We start from the raw sequence: 21382 nt of genomic DNA, 5'->3' as shown, positions 1-21382 counted from the left end.
GTCCTACCTCACAGTGGTTATCCAGCTTGGTCATGGAGATGTCCAGCCCCTGGTGCTGCTCCTTCAGCTGGTCGTACTGGGCCTGCCAGCGGTTCACCTCCAGCTGGGCCGAGTTCAGGGAGGTCTTCAGCTCCTTAGTGTGCAGTTGGAGACCCTCGTACTCCTTAGTCAGCTGGCTCTGGGATTGGTTGACCCTGAGGGAGAGGGGAGGGGTTAACAGTGAAGGGGAGGGTTTTATGTAGACAGGGGAGGGGCTTGTTAAGAAGCACGCACCATTCAATGATGATACATTTGAATATCAGACATGTTTATTCGAAGCGACATACAAGAGATTCAAACCGGCAGTCTTTAGATCTGTAGTTAAATGCTTTACCACTGAGCTCTGTCGGTCAACCAAGCTATTACATGACCAGCAGGGGGCAGAACTGTCTGCTGGATGGCTGGAGGGGAGGCTTCAGGACAATGTTGAGGGTGTAGTGTGGTGGTGTGTGTGTGTGTGTGTGTGTGTGCACGTGTCTGACCTGCTCAGCTCCCCCCTGAGGCCCGAGTTCTCCTCCAGGAGGATGCTGTTTTTATGGATCTGCTCCTGCAGACTGTGTCTATCCTTCTCCAGAGAACCTTCCAGATCCCCCAGAGCCTCCTTCTGCTGGAGCATCACCATGTACCTGGAGGAGCGGAGGAGAAGCAGGGGCGGAGGGAAAGCAGGAGTGGAGAAGTGGACGAATTGAGAAGGAGGAGGAGTGGCACAGGAAGGAGCGTGAGTAAATGATGGGGAGGAGAGCAGAGAGCAGGAGGGAGTTGGGGAGAGAGAGTGGGAGAGACAGTGGGAGAGAGAGAAAGAAGAGGAGAAGAGAGAGGAGTTAAGGTCAGGGAGCGTGCTTTGTTCTTTGGGTGAATGCGTGTTTACAATGTGAGCACGTGGTGACTAAATATATCCCCCTCTCCCAAGGACAGGCTGGCCAAGCAGCTCCACCCTGGAGCCCGTTACACAGGCACATGTGTGACTACAGCATAGTATCATGAGGGGGTCACACAGCCTGCCCCGACCTGCTTCTGGGCCTCAAAGTGTGTGTGTGTCTGTGTTGGCCTTACTCTGGCCTGCTGTGTGTGTGTGTTGGTTGGCCTTACTTGGCCTGCAGGCTGCGGTGCTCCTGCTCCAGAGCCCTCTGGCTGGTCTTCAGTGCTGCATGCTGGGATATGAGGTGCTCGTATTCGGCCGCCTGCCTCTCGTGCACGCTGAGCAGACGCTCGTGGTCCTGCAGGACGCCCTCGCGCCCCGCCCTCGCCTCCTCGCGCTGACGCTGCCACGCCTCCGACTCCGCCTCCAGGGCCGACACCTGACCCTGCAGCACGGCATTCTGGGCCATGAGTGATGCACTCTGGGAGCTGAGGGTGGAGTTTTCCACCTGGGGGATGGAGGGGAGATGTTAGCGGTTGTGTCTGGAGGTCTGGAGAGTGGTTGTCAGTGTGTGTACCCGCAGCTTGATGGTTCTGTCTGGGTGTGTGTGTGTGTGTGTACCTGCAGCTTGGCTGTCTGGGTGTGTGTGTGTGTGTACCTGCAGCTTGGCTGTCTGGGTGTGTGTGTGTGTACCTGCAGCTTGGCTGTCTGGATGTGTGTGTGTGTGTACCTGCAGCTTGGCTGTCTGGGTGTGTGTGTGTGTGTACCTGCAGCTTGGCTGTCTGGGTGTGTGTGTGTGTGTGTGTACCTGCAGCTTGGCTGTCTGGGTGTGTGTGTACCTGCAGCTTGGCTGTCGGGGTGTGTGTGTGTGTGTACCTGCAGCTTGGCTGTCTGGGTGTGTGCGTGTGTACCTGCAGCTTGGCTGTCTGGGTGTGTGTGTACCTGCAGCTTGGCTGTCTGGGTGTGTGTGTACCTGCAGCTTGGCTGTCTGGGTGTGTGTGTACCTGCAGCTTGGCTGTCTGGGTGTGTAGAACAGTGTTCTGCTCCTGCAGGTTGGTGGTCTGTCTCTGCAGCGCCACCGTCTGGTTGTTGAGCTGAGAGTTCTGGGAGGCCAGCTGTCTCTGCTGCTCTTTCTGAAGCTGCTTCTCTGTCTGCAGCGCTGCATTCTGCGCACACACACACACACAGAAATTATTACATTTTGTTCCCTTTCTAAAGACTCAGCATGTCAACAAACAGGCTGACACAATATTCCGTACTCCCTAAGCCAATCAAATCCTTTCATTCAAAACAGGCTCCACCCCTTCCTGTTGTGTCCACCACTCACGTTTTTCTCGATGTCAATGAGGCGGTCTTTCAGCTTGAGCAGCTCTGCTGTGGCCTCTCTCTGTTCCACCTCCCACTTCTCCACCCCCTGCCTTGACCCCTGACCCTGGAATGCGGCATTCTGGGAGCTCTGGCTGTGGGCCTGCTCCTCCTCCTGCCGCTGGCGCAGTGCCTCCAAGGTCCTCTTTACCTGCACACACACACACACACACACACACACAAGGATACTGGATATGAGGAACATGTACACCATGTGTGCTTGTGTGTGTGGGGGTTTGTGTGTCCGTCTGGCAGTGGGAAGGGGGGGGGGGGTGTATGTGTGTGTATGTGTGTGTATACTGTGTATATGTGTATTTATACATGTGTGTATATGTGTGTGTGTGGTCCTCACGGTGCTGAGCTCAGTACGGAGCTGCTGGTTCAGGCTGCTGGACTCCTCCAGGCGTGACTCCAGCCTCAGGATCTTCTCCTCCCGGATCTCCAGAGTCTTCTTCAGGGTCGACTCGATCTTGCTCTCCAACAACCTGTACTTACTGATGGGTACAAACAGACAGACAGTCTCATGATGACCCCCTTTTCCACTAGAACCACAAACAGGACCTAGGTGCAGACTTGCATTTAATGATCCATTCGTTCAGAGGGTCAGTCATTCATGTGATGGGCAAGGTCAACTGGTTGTATCTGATGGCAGGGTCCTAGAGTGGGGCCACAGGACAGGGGACTGTCCCCCGGGTCTGGAAGGACAACAGTGTGTGACAGGGCCAAGTAGGAGACACCAGGATCAGACCAGAGCATGTTCTCCTACTGCTGTCTTCCCTCAGGCAGAACTGTGCCGTTACTGGAGCTTGGAACACTGGAAACCCCAGCCAAGTGGTGGAACCAGATATCATTACTCTCTTACACACACACCCTCTAACGGATTACCAAACACTATAGGAATGTGAGAGTGACTTCAGCAGAGTTTTAACCCAATAGTGTCTAGAAGTGCATAGTATAACTTGAACAGTTAGAGAAAAAAAGTCTCAGTTTTAATGATGACGAATTCACTTTACCGGACTATTTCTCTCCCAGGATATAAATATCAGAAGGAAAATGAATCCTTGAAGCACATGGGAAATTATCGCTCCTTGTGGAGCCACAAGTCCCGGGTTCAGCCCACAACCGGACTACAACTACTAAAAAGACTACAATTCCATGCCACCACTCAGAGAAAGGCAACCAACCATCTGCTGTCCAGAAAACATTCCACAGGAAATGAGTCCAGCAGTGGTCTGTAATCTGCCACTTCTGAGGGCATGTCAGAACTATAATAGGGCAGAAATAGACCTATAGCAGCACACTGCACATGCCTTCGAGATGCATTCTAGGTAGGGTCACTCTGGTTCAAACCGCCACACAGAAAACCAGCATGCACATGGGCATCAGTACCAAGACAAAGAGAGGCACACAGTGAGCTCAATAACGGAGAGAATGTTTGAAGACCACACAGACATCAAGGACACTCCACCCAAGACTCACCCTTGGTACCTGACACGGCAGGTAGGGGGCAGCGTGGAGCAGGTGACGACAACAAGCTGAAGGTTACCAACCAGCGCTAACAGGGTTCATGTGGGAGTGTGTGTGTGTGTGTCTTACTTGTCCTCCCAGCTGTGCTCCTGCTGCAGCAGTTTCTCTCGGTTGAGGCCCATCTTCTCCAGCTCCTGGCTCAGAGTCTCCAGCTCGTTACACTGCTGCTGCACCTGCAGCTTCTCCTTCACCAGCTCCTACACCCACCCCACACACAGCAGGTCAGCGCAAATCCACAACAACAGCTACTGACTAAGTGTATGCGTCCAAAACCCCAAAGGCTAGAATTTCCTTCCCCACTATCTGAGAATCTAGACCTGGTCCTCTGAAGACACATCTGTTGTTGTGTAGCCTGGTTGCTGCTCGATGGTGGGGTGTTTTTTGCATCAACCCCTGACCTTTAACCCCAACCCCTGACCTATGTCCCCAACACCGACAGACGTTACCTCTCGTAGCGTGGCCAGAGTCCGCTTGTCGATGGTGGCCTGTTTCTGCAGATCCTTATTCTCCTTCTCCAGCTCCTTGACCCGCCCCGACACCTCCTTCAGCCTGTCAAGCTCCTTGCTCAAGGCCCCGCCCTCCTTCTCCAGACTGGCCAATCGCAGGGTGCTCTCCTCTAGTCCCGCCTCCTTCTCCTCCAGCTGCTGCCTCAGACGGCGTCCCTCCTTCTCCAGCTGCTTCCTGTCCTTCTCTGATTGGCTCAGCTCCTGCTCCAGCACTCTCTTCTCTTGCTCCACACCCTCCAGTCTCTTCCCCTCCTGGCGAAGTTCCTCCACCTACGTTCAAGGTCAATTTACGACTCATGGAAGGTCATCAGACATCAACTAAGTCCCAACAGTGTTTGGGATTTGAACCAGCAACCCTTTGGCCCGTGCAGTACACCCAACTGGTCCACCTACCTCCCTGCGTAGCTGCTCCAGCTTGGCCTGGCTCTGCCGGGTCTCCCTCTCCAGACTCTGGCTCTGGCTGGTTTTGTTCTCAAGGGCCTCCTGCAGCCTCTGGGTCTCCTGGGTCAGACTGGCACAGCTGAGCTCCAGCCTCTCCGCCCTCTTGGCCTGACCCCTCATCTCCTCCAGCGCCCGCGTCAGCTCCTCCCGCTCCTTCTCCATCTCCTCCCCCTCCAACTGCAGCTGGCACAGGCGTGCCGAGGCCGGCCGGAGGGCCTCCACGCTCCTCCTGAGCTCCATGTTCTCCTCCTCCAGGACCCTGTGCTCGGCCTCCAGGCTGCCCAGCCGCAGGCTCACGTTCTGGGCCGTGTCGGCCAGCTTCTTCAGCCGGCGGTTCTCCTGCTCCAGCTCCTCCGTCCTCTCGCAGGAGATCCTCAGGGAGGCCACCTCCCTCTGCAGCGCCTCCCTGCTCCTCTCCAGCCTCCCCGCCTCCCTCTCCAGCTCCTCGCAGCGCTGGCTCCTCTCGTTCAGGTCCTCCATCTCCTGGCTGGCCAGCCGTGCCTGGGCCTCCAGGCGGGCCAGCTTGGTGCCCGTGTCGGAGATGGTCTGGTGGAGGACGCGGTTCTCCGTCTCCACCTCGCGGACGCGCGCCTCGCTGTCGGCCTGCGCCCGCTGGCGGAGCGAGCTCACCGCCTGGCTCAGGTGCTGCTTCTCCTGCTCCAGCTCCACGATCTGGGGGGAGGAGGGGAAGGGAAGGGGGGAGGGAGGGACTCAATCAAATGAGAACGAGTTTGGCCTTTTCATGGCTTATTGAACAGAGATATACAAAAAGACATTGCACAGGAGAGAGAGAGAGAGAGGAAGACATGCGGAAATAGCCGGATTCGAACCCGGGCCGCAGTGTTTGGGCCTCAGCACGTATGGCAAGTGCTCCACCCATTGAGCAACGAGCAATGAAAGTGAGATACCCAAAGTGTGATCCCTGTATGTTCCCGTGAGCCTGCTGTGTTGGTGTGTGTTGGTGTGTGTGCTCCTCTACCTGTCGGTCTTTATCAGTCTGTAGTTTCTGCTTCTCCTTCTCCAGCTGCTGCTTGTCCTTCAGAAGCTCCTCCCCCAGACTCTCCATGTCCTGATTGGTCTGTTTCTCCTGATCCAGCAGGGTCTGCAGACGCTCCAGCTGCAGACACACAAGATGGCCGCCAGTCAAGGTCACCCAGAGCCGCAAACAGGCACGCAATGACAACAGAGGCCCAGAGTCCTTGTGAGCATGTCTGTGTGGGTGCAGTCCAGCGGTGTCCTACCTTCTTGCTGAGGGCCTGGTTGTCCCTGTCCAGCTCCAGGTTGCGTAGCTGGGTCTCCTCCAGGGCCAGCGAGGCCTGCCTCAGCTCCTGGATGGTGCTCTGCAGGCCCTGGTTCTCCTTCTCCAGCTTGAGCAGGCTGCTCGACGCACACTCGTTCATCTCAAACACAAACGACTTCCGAGCTGTTGGGGTGAGAGAGGGGATGCAGTTAGGACTGGTTGTGTGATGTCTGATGTGTATGTCCATGCGTCTGTGTCTCCGTGTGTGAGATGGTGTGTGTGTGTGTATGTGTCTTACTGTCGTTGCTGTCGTTGTTCTTGGCCAGCTGCTCCAGCTCCCAGCCCAGGTGAGCAGACTCGTTCATGCTCTGCTTCTGGGAGATCTCCAGCAGCATGTTCTCCTCTATCAGCTCCTCCAGACGCTTCTTATCCCCGTCCCGGTCCTGAGGGGAGCAGGAGGGTTAGCACACACACACCCTCACCTCCCACACACACACACACACACACACACACACACACAGGTGTCTCACCATCTCCATGTCGTGGAGTTTGGAGCGGAGCTGCAGGCTGTCCTTCTCCAGCTCGTGCAGCTTGTCACAGCGCCCCCTGGCGGCGCTCAGCTGCTCCTCCAGCAGAGCCTTGGTCTCCAGCAGGGTCATGTTGTCCTCGCGCAGCTCCTGAGAGGCCAGGCCACAGCAGACGTGCCGTTTGGAGGCTTGTGAGCGTAGGTGAAATAATCATGTGTGTGTGTCGGTCTGTGTGTGTGTGTGTGTGTGCGTGGCTCCCACCTCCACCCTGGTCTTGTAGAAGTGGACGTCGTGCAGCTTCTCCTTGCAGCGCCCCAGCTCCGTCTCCAGGCGGTCCACCCTGGCCGCCTTGTCTCTCAGGGCGTCCACCTCGTCCCGGTACACACGCACCGAGCGGGCCTCTGCCTGCAGCTGCACGCTCTGGGAGAGAGGAACAGGACAGAGGAGGAGAGAGAGAGAGGTGAGGAGGGGTGGATAGTTTACTGAATAGATCAATTGTAAAAAAGAAAATATTAATACCATTTTAAAAAGAGTGGAGAGGGATGAGGGGGGGGGAGTTTGAGAGAAGAGACATGAAGAAGAGGAACAGAAGGATGTCGAGAGGAGGAGGGATGGAGGACAGAGGGTGGGAGGAAGTACAGCGTGGCGTGATCAAAAGCGAGAGGATGGAGGAGAGAAGAGGAGGGATGAGGGACAAGAGGATGGAGGAGAAAAAGGGGTGGAGGAGAGAAGAGGAGGGATGAGGGACAAGAGGATGGAGGAGAAAAAGGGGTGGAGGAGAGAAGAGGAGGGATGAGGGACAAGAGGATGGAGGAGAAAAAGGGGTGGAGGAGAGGAGCTGACCTCCTGCTTGAGTCTCTGCAGCTCCTGATCGAGACGCTCCACCTCGTGTTTAGAGTCCAGGAGCTGCTCTGTCTTCTCCTCCCTGACACACACACACACACACACACACACAGGCGCACGCACACAGCATTTACAGTTCAAACCCACATCATCAGCTTTAAACACATAATTACACGCCACCACATATAATTACACACACACACGCACACGTTTAATTGCCCACACACACACACTCGCTCCCACCCAGCCCCAGCTGGAATCCCTCCGCTAAACTCACAGCTCTTGTCGCGACCGTCTGAGTTTAGACTTTGTGTCAGCCAGCTCCACAGACAGGTGTTGCTTTTCCTCTTTGGTGAGCACGGCCCCCGGGCCCCCGGAGCCCAGCAGGCCCCCCAGGGAGAGGCCCCTCTCTGGGCTGGGGCCGGGGGACTGCTGGGAGGCCAGGTAGTCCCTCTCCTGGGTCAGCTCCATGATCACCTGGGGTGGGGTTGGGGTTCATGGAGATGGAATCATCAAAGGACAGCTAGACTAACCGACCCATCCATTTGTTCATCCCTCCACCAATCCACCCATCCCTCCCTCCCTGGTACCTCTGCAGACTCGTCCCTGTCGTCTATGAGCTTGCGGAGCTGCAGGGCCATGGTTCTGGACAGGGGGTCCAGCTCCTCAGCAGGCAGCTCCCCCCCCACCTCCAGCCAGGCCAGGTCCAAAACATTCTCCTGGTTGTGGGTCACCTAGGGGTCGAGCAATCAACTAATAAATAAACGAATAAGCAATGCAATCAAACAATGGATTAACCAATTCAGTCCCACTCTTACTCCTCCAGGCCTCTCTCCCACCACCTCCACCCCTCCCACCACCTCCACCCCTCCCACCACCTCCACCCCTCCCACTCCTCCACCCCTCCCATCCCTCCACCCCTCCCACTCCTCCACCCCTCCCACCCCTCCACCCCTCCCATCCCTCCACCCCTCCCATCCCTCCACCCCTCCCATCCCTCCACCCCTCCCACTCCTCCACCCCTCCCACCCCCTCCACCCCTCCCATCCCTCCACCCCTCCCATCCCTCCACCCCTCCCACTCCTCCACCCCTCCCATCCCTCCACCCCTCCCACTCCTCCACCCCTCCACCCCCTCCACCCCTCCCATCCCCTCCACCCCTCCCACCCTCTCCACCCCTCCCACTCCTCCACCCCTCCCACCCCCTCCACCCCTCCCACCCTCTCCACCCCTCCCATCCCTCCACCCCTCCCACTCCTCCACCCCTCCCACCCTCTCCACCCCTCCCACTCCTCCACCCCTCCCACCCCCTCCACCCCTCCCATCCCTCCACCCCTCCCACTCCTCCACCCCTCCCACCCCTCCACCCCTCCCACTCCTCCACCCCTCCCACCCTCTCCACCCCTCCCATCCCTCCACCCCTCCCACCCCTCCCACTCCTCCACCCCTCCCACCCTCTCCACCCCTCCCACTCCTCCACCCCTCCCATCCCTCCACCCCTCCCACTCCTCCACCCCTCCCACCCTCTCCACCCCTCCCACTCCTCCACCCCTCCCACCCCCTCCACCCCTCCCACCCCCTCCACCCCTCCCACTCCTCCACCCCTCCCACCCCTCCCATTCCTCCACATCTCCTACCCCTCCCACCCCCTCCCACCCCTCCACCCCCTCCTCTACCTCCTGGATGTGAGAGACGATGGCAGCCTGGGTCTGGATGTCCAACACCTTGATCTTCTCAATCATCTCCTCCTTCCTTTCACACTGAACACACACACACACACACACACACAATAAGACATACAGAGAGAACATACACACTCAAATATACACACACAATGAACTTGAGCGTTCTTGAGTTCACACAAGAACTACAGCCAAGCTAACAGTTAAGCTAGCTTCCTGATCAGGCTGATCCTCCCAGCATGCTCCTCTATGACAGAGATTAGGGATGGGGAGAGGAGGAGGGGAAAGAGGGAGAAAAGAAGGAGAGAGAGGGAGATGAAAGAGGAAAGTTAGAGGACAGAGGGATGAGTTTATTGGGCGAGTCTGGGCTTGATTTGCTCATTAAGATTCTATAGAGATGGTAGTGATCTGGTACAATGGGGATGGGAGTGGTATACTGTACTGCGTGTAAAGCTGAGGTTGAGGACATAAGGTGTGTACTGTTGATAAGAACATGGGGGGTATTTAAGGCTGCAGAAAAATATCTGAACTAAAAGAATTGCCTTTCTCATGACTTGTAATAGAAGGAACAATTGTAAGTATACCGGATGCAACCTAATCTCCACAGTGAATGGGATCCAGGTGCAAAGCTGTTTAGCTGCAACGTTGTGCCTTTTGGTTCCACAAAACAAAAACTAAGAAAGAAATCTGCTTTGTTGCCTTTCCTTCTCTCTCATTCCGCCTCTCCCAGAAACCAGAAAAACAAGTGCAGGTAGAAGGTCAAAGAGGAGGGATGAAAACAAGGGAGGCAGGAGAAAGAGGAAGTACAAATACAGATAAAGGCCTGGGAGAGCAGAGCGAGAGAGGGTGAAGAAGAAAGGAAGAGTGAGGCGAGGGGAGGACAGCACAGCCAGGAAGAAAGAAACAACAGCCCTCAGAGGCAGTGAGGAGAGGGGGGCGAGAGAGAGATATATAGAGAGAAGATGGGGCATGGAGAGGCAGAGGGGAAGTTGAGGCAAGGGGAGCAGGGGGGGAGGAAGGGTGGAGGATAAGAAAAGGAGAAGGAGACAGGCAGGGCACAGGTGGCTCCCAGGTTAATTCCTCAGAGGGCCGTGGGCCACCCCAGAGCAGACTGCAGGGTGCCTCCAGGGGCACCCCCCCCCTCCTCTGTCTGTCCTCAGAGCACACTGCAGTCTGCAGTCTGTCTGAAGAGAGAGAGAGTTTTGATGTGTGACAGTCTAATCACATGGGTGGGATTAGGGCTGGGGGCGAGGGCTAGGATTGGGCCTGGGGCTGGAGCTAGGACTGAGGGTGGGCCTTGGGCTAGGATTGGGGCTGGGGCTAGGATTGTAGTAGGGCCTGGGGCTGGCAGGCATTGATCCACAGGCCCGCTCTGACATGCAGAAAAGCACTGCATTGACACAGCTAAGACTGCTTGGAACAGGGGCCGGTGGAGCACGACAGGAGAGTCAAACTATATGAGGCAGGAGACAAACTGGGGGAGGGAGGGGGAGGGCAGGGAGGTGGGGGTTGGGGGGGAGGGGGTGTGCGGAGAGGAGAGCAGAGGGAAAGAGATTACCAGTGAGGGCAGGTGGGTTGTTTGCCTAAGTGGGTACACCCACCTGTGTACATTTCCCCTGTGGTCCTAATCTACTGTACCTGCTGCACATCTGTCCAGGGTGCGTTTAGTTGTGTTTGTGAGAAATGGGTGTGTTTTGTTTCCGTTACCTGGACAGCACAGCCCAGAATCAGCAGCAGCAGCCTCCTGATTTCATCCATGCTCTTTGCTATGGAGAAAGTGCAAACACAGGGTTAGGCTTATCAAACATCCAATGTGTATGTGTGTGTGTGTATATGTGTGTGTGTGTGTGTATGTGTGTGTGTGATCCTGGGACTCCTTAAAAGAGCCTCAGGGGGCGATGTTGTCATGGCGACCTCAGGGCCCAGCCCTGCAGACCGAGGGAGGCTGTTCAAAGAAAGGCTCTCAATAGAAACAGTTCCACCAGCCAATCACCTCTCACCCTGCTACTTCCTCATCCTGCGACCTATTGTTCCTGATTGGTAAACACACTTTTGTTTGAACCAATCAGATAGGATCTAGATAAGGGCCGCCCATGGAAATAAGCAGGGTCTGATGTAAAGATACAGTGGTGGAATGGTACAGGAAATGACATGCAAAACATACACACACACTCTGCATGTCTCTATCGGTCTACTAAATTTGCACTGAAAAAAAAAGAAAGTACTCAACAATCAGTGAAAAGGTTCACGAGACCCTCTTGATTGGCTGAGACTACAGAACCTAGGCCCTCCTCACACCCCATTCGATCTGCTCTCCAGCCAATCATAAATCTCTTAGATGTGTGCGTGTGTGTGAGTTACCTGAGAGAGGGTCCTTGGCGATGGTCAGGACATTGGGCAGGGGCATGAGAATCAGCTGCTGAAGAGTCTCCTATAGAAACAAGGAGACAGAGAGATAGTATAAGAGCCCCAAGTATCTGGTCTATAGTACAGTATCTGGTCTACTGTACAGTTTCTGGTCTATAGTACAGTATCTGGTCTACTGTACAGTATCTGGTCTATAGTACAGTATCTGGTCTACTGTACAGTTTCTGGTCTACTGTACAGTATCTGGTCTATAGTACAGTATCTGGTCTACTGTACAGTATCTGGTCTATAGTACAGTATCTGGTCTACTGTACAGTATCTGGTCTACTGTACAGTTTCTGGTCTACTGTACAGTATCTGGTCTACTGTACAGTTTCTGGTCTACTGTACAGTATCTGGTCTACTGTACAGTATCTGGTCTATAGTACAGTATCTGGTCTAATTTATGGTCTCTGGTCTACAGTACAGTGTCTGGTCTACAGTACAGTCTCTGATCTACTGTATGTTATGGTGTCTTCCATGGAACATAAGAGCTGTGAAAGGAAGAAGGAGGAGAATAGAGGAGGAGTGGGAAAGGAAGAGAAGGAGGACTAGAAGGAGAATGAAGGAGGCAGGGGGAGGACTAGAAGGAGAATGAAGGAGGCTAGCATGGCTGCCAGCCAACTTCTCCCCGCCCACAAAAAAATTGGGTCGGGAAGTTGGGTCTGGAGGGTCTCGTATTGGGAACAACAACACTACCAGGATCGGGACGGACCAATGAAATTGCCAGGGCGGGCTTTATACGATGATGGACAGATGATCAAAAGTAACGTAATCAACAACGTCACGAAAGAGCCCGCTTGGGTTGAATTCGTTTTCAAGAAACAACATATTACGTTGCTCTGATTGGTTGTAGGTCTATCCAATTGAGCGAAGAGGCATTTGTTTTACGAGTTCGGTTGAAACACGCCCTGTAGTCACAGCCCAACAGAGAGTTTTCAGACTCATATTCTGACTAGAATTATGAGTATGACAATGTCAGGCTAAAAGGAGGCAGGGGAGGAGGAGAAGGTGAGTGGAGGAGGCAGGGGAGGAGAAGGAGAGTGGAGGAGGCAGGGGAGGAGAAGGAGGAGAATGAAGGAGGCAGGGGAGGAGAATGAAGGAGGCAGGGGAGGAGAATGAAGGAGGCAGGGGAGGAGGAGAAGGAGTCTCTGGCTGAGACCCCCCCAGTAGAGGGTTAACGTCAGGAGGCCAGACAGGAAACAGCCTGGAGGTCAACAGGAAACAGCCTGGAGGTCAACAGGAAGCCATGAAGGTGGGAACAGGAAGAGTGTGAACAGACAAGACTGAAAGACAAGCGGACTTGATTTTATAGAGGTCAGTTAGGAACCAATACTGTCTGTCTGCAATAATGACCCCCCTCCCAGAGAGAGGAAGGGTTAGGCTGTCCATCACACACATACAGGAAGACTGGCCTCTGTGTGTGTGTGCATGAGTGTGTGTATGTTCCTGCACATAGAGGAGCCGTGTACCAGTGTGGAGAAACCTGACCTTGGCTACAATGGCAACCGTGGCAACATACTTCCAACACACACGATAGGCAAGACCCAACATGTTTTATTGACCATCCTCTAACAGGACCCATGTACACACACACACTGTGCCCTCACACACACACACACACACACACACACACACACACACACACACACACACACACTGTACCCACACACACACACACACAAAGTCAGAGGGCTCATTTGGGTTCCAGAGGTCTGTTGCCATGGCTGTGCTGTATGGAAACAGTTGTTCCAATCTACCATCTCCTCACATCCTCTGTCACACTAATAGAGAAACTGTGTATCAGAGCCTGACTGTACAGGACTCTGGAGAGGGATAAGAGAGGAGAGAGAGATATAGGGCTAGCCTCTGATCCAGGACTGTACGGGACAGTAGGAGAGAGAGATATAGGGCTAGCCTCTGATCCAGGACTGTACGGGACAGTAGGAGAGAGAGATATAGGGCTAGCCTCTGATCCAGGACTGTATGGGACAGTAGGAGAGAGAGATATAGGGCTAGCCTCTGATCCAGGACTGTACAGGACAGTAGGAGAGAGAGATATAGAGCTAGCCTCTGATCCAGGACTGTATGGGACAGTAGGAGAGAGAGATATAGGGCTAGCCTCTGATCCAGGACTGTACGGGACAGTAGGAGAGAGAGATATAGGGCTAGCCTCTGATCCAGGACTGTACGGGACAGTAGGAGAGAGAGATATAGGGCTAGCCTCTGATCCAGGACTGTACGGGACAGTAGGAGAGAGAGATATAGGGCTAGCCTCTGATCCAGGACTGTACGGGACAGTAGGAGAGAGAGATATAGGGCTAGCCTCTGATCCAGGACTGTACGGGACAGTAGGAGAGAGAGATATAGGGCTAGCCTCTGATTCAGGACTGTACGGGACAGTAGGAGAGAGAGATATAGGGCTAGCCTCTGATCCAGGACTGTACGGGACAGTAGGAGAGAGAGATATAGGGCTAGCCTCTGATCCAGGACTGTACGGGACAGTAGGAGAGAGAGATATAGGGCTAGCCTCTGATCCAGGACTGTATGGGACAGTAGGAGAGAGAGATATAGGGCTAGCCTCTGATCCAGGACTGTACAGGACAGTAGGAGAGAGAGATCCAGCATGAGGCAGAGCAGCAGCATCTGTGGAGCAGGATCGTCCTGATCTCCAGCAGCTCAGGAGTGTCCCAGACCAGCTGCAGGGCTGACAGCATCATGTTCCACAGGCGTCCTCTCACCTGGGAAGGAATAACAGCCCTGACACCAGACACGGTGTGTGCGTGCATCTCTATGTGCACATGTAAGTACACACAGCGTGTGTGTGTGTGTGTATCAGACTGCCTCTCAGCTTACACCTGGTGTACAGTCTACTGTTACAGTATCTTGCAGGTGTTAGTGAGTTCTATGATGCATAGAGAAGACACCAGGTCAGCTGTAGACTGACAGAAGCTCCCACCCCCAGCACACACGCACACACATATAAATGTATGCATACACACACACACACACACACGATAATGAAATAATACATTCCATTATAGATGAGGGGGGTTGATACATTATACATGCAGGACACATAATACCTTTCCTTCTCTCCTCTACTTCTGTCCTCTCGACATCTCTCCCCTCCTCTCCCACAATGAACTAAAGAATTTTCCTTTTTGCTGCAAAACCCATTTCCTGTTTCCTGTTCCTGTGTTGCCCCGTTAGCCTGTAGCAGCAGCTGCAGTAGCGTAGAGACTACTCAGAACACCACTAGGTGAGTGGCAAGTCAACCAACACCTTTATGATGAACATCATGTCACTGTTTATCATCACGCAGTACAAAATCATCTACATGCGTACAGTATAGAGACCGGGGTTGTGAGTTAGCCAGGGTTGTGCAGCACAAGTTATTTGACACAGTACGGTCAATCAGAGACCCCCTCAACACAGCATCAATAGAGGAACTCTGTTGAGCGTTTCCTTGCTCCGGGGAATGATTTAGAGGTCGGACCATCCTGACCCTGCCTGCTGCCCCACTGGGTTCACATTACTGATCAATAATCTATACTGCTGGCACCAGTTCCACTTCCATGGGTGTCTGTGTGTGTGTGAGAGAGAGAGTGGGAACAGTTGTCAATGCCTTCAATGTTTCCAGCCCATTTCTCTCAACGCTAGCTGGCCCACTGCTCCACATCCTCTGCGCATCTCCCCCTGGTGTGTGTGTGTGTGTGATGGGGAGTCTAACGGATGCCTAGTTCACAGGTAGCTCACAAACATGCAAAACCCCACACAGTCGCATGTTACAGTATTATAAACTATCATCCAAGTTACCAGGTCAGCTGAAAAGATCACCCACCCTACACTTTGTGTTTGTGTGTGTGAACCCAACAGCAGGCTGGAAAGGGACATTCCTTGCACCATGGTAACCCCCCCCCCCCCCCCTTCCTTCTTTTCTGTGTCCTCATCTTCTCTATTGACTCTATTGAGCAATGATTCTCTCTCTCTCTCTCTCTCTCTCTCTCTCTCTCTCTCTCTCTCTCTCTCTCTCTCTCTCTCTCTCTCTCTCTCTCTCTCTCTCTCTCTCTCTCTCTCTCTCTCTCTCTCTCTCTCTCTCTCTCTCTCTCTCTCTCTCTCTCTCTCTCTCTCTCTCTCTCTCTCTCTCTCTCTCTCTCTCTCTCTCTCTCTCTCTCTCTCTCTCTCTCTCTCTCTCTCTCTCTCTCTCTCTCTCTCTCTCTCTCTCTCTCTCTCTCTTCCCTTTTCTTTCTCACTACCCCATCCTTATTTCTCCTGGCTGTGCATGTGTGTGTGTGTGTGGCCTTGTGCTTCAATGAACTTGTTTAAATAGTTGGCTGGGTGCCTTAGAATGCAGGTTTGCTACACTAGCCAGCCAAGACCTATCATCAAAAGGTTAAACACTGTTGAAACATAAAGCAGAAATGCCCCCCCCCCCCCACCACCACACACACAGGCACTTTTACACAAACAATAAAGATGGTGTAGAGCTGTCTTGTCCTCAGTCACAGCACTCGAACCGTTGGGCTGCCTGCACAGTCAACAAACGGGCCAAAGGTCAACACAGACACACACTAAACAAACAGCTTTACAACAGTCAGACCCATCCAGCAGCTATGCATGCAGCAACGGACATACGGAATTACTAAGAATAAAAGAGTGAAACAGAGAAAGTGAGAGAGTGGGGAAGAGAGAGAGAGAGAGAGAGAGAGAGAGAGAGAGAGAGAGAGAGAGAGAGTGAGAGAGAGAGAGAGAGATAAAGAGAGAGAGAGAGAGAGAGAGAGAGAGAGAGAGAGAGAGAGAGAGAGAGAGAGAAAGACAGATATCTAGGCCAGTGGATAAAGTGATAGAGTGGAGGATGTTGAGACTAACATCTCTGCTACACTGGCTTTGTTCTGGGTTTCCCACGGCAACAGGCTCAGGAGGGACTTTCCTGTCTTTCTAGTAAGAAAGGAAGAGAAGGAACGGGGAGCGCAAGGGAGCTGTGAAAAAAAACGAGTGGAGTGGAAGAGGGCGCTGAGAGTGAAGAGGAGAGGGAGAGCAGAGCAGGAATGAGCTGAAGGTGGTTCAGGCTCCACGCGTCTCCTGTAACAGCAGGGCTGAGGGGTGTCCGGTTACACACACACGCACGCACACATGCACGCACACAATGGACTGGAAGGGTGCACCTCCTCACCCTCCCCTCCCCCATGCTCCCTATTGTCAGCCCTAGGGGTAGGCTTTATGGTGAGTGAACAGAGGGGGTGGGGGGGGGGGGACAGGGAGAGAGAGAGTGACAGAGAGAGAGAGAGAGATGCATCATCTAATTGGAAGGGGGAAAGGAGGGAGGGAGGGAGGGAGGGGGAAGGAGGAGAGATGATTCCTAAAAGAGATTAAATCCACTCCCCCTCTTTCACTTCCTCGATTCTTCTCCCTCTCACACTTCTGAACTGTCCAGCCCCTCCTGCTTGCAGTAGAGCAGGGTGGGGCTGGGAGAGGAGAGGAGTTCCTGGGTCGAATCACCAAGATGAAGCAGCTGCAAATTCAAGCTACGCAGGCTAGCCCAGGGTAATCTAGGCTAAACTGGAGAATTTATTAAATCGGGAGCTTTGGCAGTGTTATGGTTAATCCCCAAACACCACTAAGACCACACCCCTAACCACACACTCGCTCTCTCTCTGATGTTAGGTTGGCAATCAGGCTTTGTAATCCTTCTATTGAACACCAGCAGTACAGTTCTTACTGGTTGGTGAGGGAATAAACAGGGGCTAGGGTAGGGTGGGGGTTAACTGAGGGTGTGTGGGGGGGTTACAGAGGGGGGGGGCTACAGGGCAGGCTCTCAGTGAGGTGGGGCCTAGCCAGATGGGGGTTATGCTGTGCTCTCCAGACCATGTGCGCCAGAATGGGTATGTCATCACCAGGTTTCTGCAACGCTGTGAAATTGCTTGCACATCTATGCTCATCATCAAATTATGTTTCCTTAGTGAGACAGGAAACAAACACTTTCTCGGATGTTGCTGTTGATCTCAGGTCAACTTCAAACAGCTCTGAGAGGAGGGTGAAAGATGTGATACTAATATACTTGAAAACACACACACACACACACCCTTACTCACTGGTGCACACACATGCATTCACACACTGACTGTCAGTCTTATCTTGTCTGGCTTTCTGGTGAGGGGCCATGTGGGCAGATGATGGAGAAGATCCCCTCCACTACCATGTGACCTGGTCTAGTCCAATCACAGGGTGGCAGCGACCTGTGATTCAGCTTTATACAGATACTTCTGCTTCAGAACCTTGGCAGAGTTCTAGAACCCCGGCAGAGTTCTTTAGGACCGGCAGAGTTCTAGTGTCCCGGTAGAGTTCTAGAGCCCAGTAGAACACCATTGCAGACATTTTAAAACTTAAAGCAAAGAGCAAACCCAGTATGGTGCCACGCTGGCATAGTTGAGTCACAGCAGCTTCTACCCTGGCTACAAAACAGAACCTGTTACCACAAGAAAACACTACTTACAAACACACAGATTTACTCTGGCATATATACACACACACACACAAACACACAGACAGACACACACTCCCTAGGACAGGGAACAGCTAGTGAACACAGGACTTCCAGGGGGACCACAGGGACTGAGCGAAACAAGTGGATATGGGACCAAAGCTGGCTGCTTCCTTTACAACCTCTGTACAGTCCCTCAGGGAGGCAAAGGGCCTTCCTCCACACACACACGCCTCTTTCTCTTTCTCACACACACACACACTCAACTTATCTAATGGTCTGTAGATTAGCACTGGCAAAGACAACACATCTGTTACTGATCAACATGCGTGTGTGTGTGTTTTGAGAGGCCCCCAAATGTCGTGTGTGTGCGAAACCCCTCCCCTCTCAAACTGAGCTTGGCTGCTCTTCCTGTGAGGTTATCTAGACGTAAGAGAAGGCAGAGAGGTACAAAGAGGGAAAGTCAGGTATAGAGGAGTACAATATAATTGAAAGAAGTAGAGATATTAGAAATACAGAGAGTAGGGCCGGAGACAAACTGAGAGAAAGAGACCAAGAAGTTCAAGTTAGTGGTGATAAAAGTTTAGAGGGAAACACCATAAACACACAAACTTTAGACTTTGGACTAGCCTCAAGGTGTTTAGGAAAGGTGTATGTGTCCAGGAGTCACAGTCTACTTTTGCGTGTGTGTGTGTTACCTGGTAGTAGAGTTTGATGTGTCTGATGACCGTGTTGAGATTCTGGATGCGTAGGTGGACATCGTTGTTGATGTTCTTGTTCACGCGCTGATTGGTCGGGCTGGGGTCTCTATGGAAACACACACAGGATGTTACACACGTCAAACACATTACATGCGGAGGTCCTAGGGGGCTGTGAGTACAGTGTGTGTACAGTGTGTGTACAGTGTGTGTGTGTGTGTGTAAGGGGGGGGAGGGTGGGGGTTGGGTGACTTAACAGTGAGGATTAAATATTTACAACAGGATGGTTTGCAAAAAAGCCATACAGGCCTCAAACATGCACACACACACACACACACACACCAGCGTCTTTGTAGGTAGGAAACAGAGCAGTCAGAACCGACCCAACAGACAGGTGTGTGTGTGTGTGTTCATGTGATTGGCTAGTGACTGGTTGGGTTTATATTAAACGTACACATGAGTGGAGGCCTGGAATGTCCCCCCCCCCCCCCCCCCCCCCTCGCACCCACCCAGCCCTGTTTCTCGAGGGCAGTAGCCCGGGTCATGGTGCTTATTATGGATTTCCTATGTTGTACAGCTAACGAGCCCTCTAGCAGACCCACGTCCTTTCCAGCTTTACACCAGTCACACACACACACACCACATTGCAGTTGGAGTTACCACAGCCATCCATCTCTCACCAGGCTCTTATTGATCTTTGAAGTTTGTTAGCTAAACATAACTCTGAAGCTGAGTGCGTGTGTGTGAGTGTGTGTGTGTGTGTGTGTGTGAGTGTGTGTGTGTGAGCATGTTTGTCAGATCTGTGCCAGTCCATGTCACTGGGCCAGCCTGGCACTGAGCAGCAGTCTCCACCCACCCAAACATGGAAATGAGCAGACACCAACAACATTGGTTCAATGGCCTACACTATCCTACACACTCTATGTGTGTCTATGTGCATGTGAGTCTGTGTGTAGCTGTGAGAGCCTGCGTGTGTAACAACCAAAACAAACTTGTCCCCTAAGCAGTGGGTAGAGCTGGTCTGGTTACCATGACACCCTGGCCCTCCCTGTGCGTGCCTTACGAACATATGACGAGGCGTGCGTGACGTCGACTTATTACCACGGCTAGGTCACGCATGACCAGGTCCCTCAATGTGTCTGTGTGTCATTGTCTCAACAGCAGGCTTATAATGTTGTCTTTGTCTGGGTCGGAGTGGACAGGAGGGAGGGCGGGGGGGCATTTTAAATTGTTATTAAGACCGGCAGGACGGGAGGGGGGCGGGGTGGGGGTGGGTGAGAAGCTGGAGAAGGACAGGGCTGGGATAGAGGGAGGGAGAGGGGGCTTGGTGGGGGGCCGGGATAGAGAGAGGGCTGGGGAAAGTGGGTTAAAGGAGAGGACTGCATAAGGGGGTAGAGAGGAGGGGAGGGAGTTCAGTTAGCACAGCTGGGAGCACAAAGAGACTGACGCTAATCAAATTTAGTAGGGGGGGGGGGGGGGGCTAGATGGAGAAGTGGAGAGAGTCAACTTTACCCTGGTGTCTAACAGTGGTAGCTGATGTCCACTTAACAGCCCGAGGTTGGATTTGATTTATCTGTCTGTGAGGTGAGAAACAACTACAACCAGCTAGAGAGAGGAAAACCAAGCCAATCTAGTGCTAACTTCAACAGCTGCACTAGGTCCGTTTGTGGTTCATTTCCCGCCCAGGTGTGTGTGTGTGTGTGTGCATGCTGTTTCAGTCTGACTTGTGTTCATCCTGTCTCTCTGAGCCTCTCCACTTCTCTCAACCAGGAAATGATTTGCAGCGTAATACTGTCTGACAAACACAGATTTGAGAAACAACCAAACACACAAGACAAACATGCTTACACGCTTCGTCCAGTGAGGGTCTTAAGGACCCAACTTATACAGAGAGGAGAGAGGTACAGATATACCACAACACATTCTACACCATAAGTTCTGTAGTACACACACTCTCTCTGTCTCTGTGTCTCTCTGTGTCTCTGTCTGTCTCTGTCTGTCTCTGTCTGTCTCTCTGTGTCTCTCTGTGTCTCTCTGTGTCTCTCTCTGTGTCTCTCTCTGTGTCTCTCTGTGTCTCTCTCTGTGTCTCTCTCTGTGTCTCTCCGTGTCTCTCCGTGTCTCTCTGTCTCTCACACACACACAGCAGTGAGCAGTACTCACACGTGGGTCATGATCTTGTGGAGAAAGACTCCATCCACTAGGTCCATGAACATGGACAGCTTGTCCTCTGAGCCAGAACCCAGAGGTCCAAACGTCTTCACCTGCAGAAGACAGGAGAGAAGGACGATTAGGAGGAGAGGAATACGGTGTCTTGTATGTTGGTCTGGCTCATTCACAGGCCTGTCAACGTGGGAGTGCGTGGGTGTAGCTAAGTGGAAGTGGAGTATTTGATTGCAAATCGAGAGGTTGCCAGTTTGAATCCCCCCTCTATGTTGCTTTTGATACAAGCTGCTGCTTCATGCATACTTTACATCAACATGGCTACTCAGTCAGAATGATGTCTACAGTCTCAACTGTTACGTGACTGGGGGAGGTTAAACATGAGTGTCTGGGCAAGCGTGGTCATGTGACAGACCAACACCAGCAGGAAGTTCTCAAGATCATCCAACAACTTCCCCTCTGACCTCGACCTGTCATCCCTAACCCTTCCTACTAGGCCTTAACAGGAGTGTATCCAGTACGGCTTCCTCAATACTCATCTCATAGCCTACTTCTAGGGCCGCGTTCGGATTATCCAGTAAAACTTTCCTTTCTTGATGAATGTT

The 21382-nt window shown here is 53.0% G+C and overlaps 1 protein-coding gene across 1 annotated transcript in view; it reads right to left on the bottom strand.

The window, feature by feature from the left end:
* Positions 1 to 21382, bottom strand: part of ccdc88c (coiled-coil and HOOK domain protein 88C) — a 30492-nt gene that overhangs the window by 7627 nt on the left and 1483 nt on the right. Inside the window, exons 2-23 of the mRNA XM_084678998.1 lie at positions 20778 to 20878; positions 18618 to 18726; positions 11391 to 11460; positions 10737 to 10795; positions 9024 to 9107; positions 7938 to 8081; positions 7625 to 7824; positions 7348 to 7429; positions 6766 to 6924; positions 6508 to 6654; positions 6276 to 6420; positions 5979 to 6160; positions 5717 to 5854; positions 4690 to 5409; positions 4237 to 4566; positions 3860 to 3987; positions 2616 to 2757; positions 2226 to 2414; positions 1903 to 2064; positions 1129 to 1406; positions 522 to 665; positions 8 to 194 (exon numbers count right to left, since the gene is read on the bottom strand). Of these exons, the coding sequence (XP_084535124.1) occupies positions 8 to 194; positions 522 to 665; positions 1129 to 1406; positions 1903 to 2064; positions 2226 to 2414; positions 2616 to 2757; positions 3860 to 3987; positions 4237 to 4566; positions 4690 to 5409; positions 5717 to 5854; positions 5979 to 6160; positions 6276 to 6420; positions 6508 to 6654; positions 6766 to 6924; positions 7348 to 7429; positions 7625 to 7824; positions 7938 to 8081; positions 9024 to 9107; positions 10737 to 10795; positions 11391 to 11460; positions 18618 to 18726; positions 20778 to 20878 (3900 nt within the window). The remainder of the gene's footprint in view (positions 1 to 7; positions 195 to 521; positions 666 to 1128; positions 1407 to 1902; positions 2065 to 2225; positions 2415 to 2615; positions 2758 to 3859; positions 3988 to 4236; positions 4567 to 4689; positions 5410 to 5716; positions 5855 to 5978; positions 6161 to 6275; positions 6421 to 6507; positions 6655 to 6765; positions 6925 to 7347; positions 7430 to 7624; positions 7825 to 7937; positions 8082 to 9023; positions 9108 to 10736; positions 10796 to 11390; positions 11461 to 18617; positions 18727 to 20777; positions 20879 to 21382) is intronic.

The sequence above is a fragment of the Hypomesus nipponensis genome, chromosome 3, assembly GCF_054491055.1.
Source record: "Hypomesus nipponensis isolate SF chromosome 3, ASM5449105v1, whole genome shotgun sequence".
Classification (NCBI taxonomy): domain Eukaryota; kingdom Metazoa; phylum Chordata; class Actinopteri; order Osmeriformes; family Osmeridae; genus Hypomesus; species Hypomesus nipponensis.
This window is presented reverse-complemented; position numbering and strand designations above follow the sequence as displayed.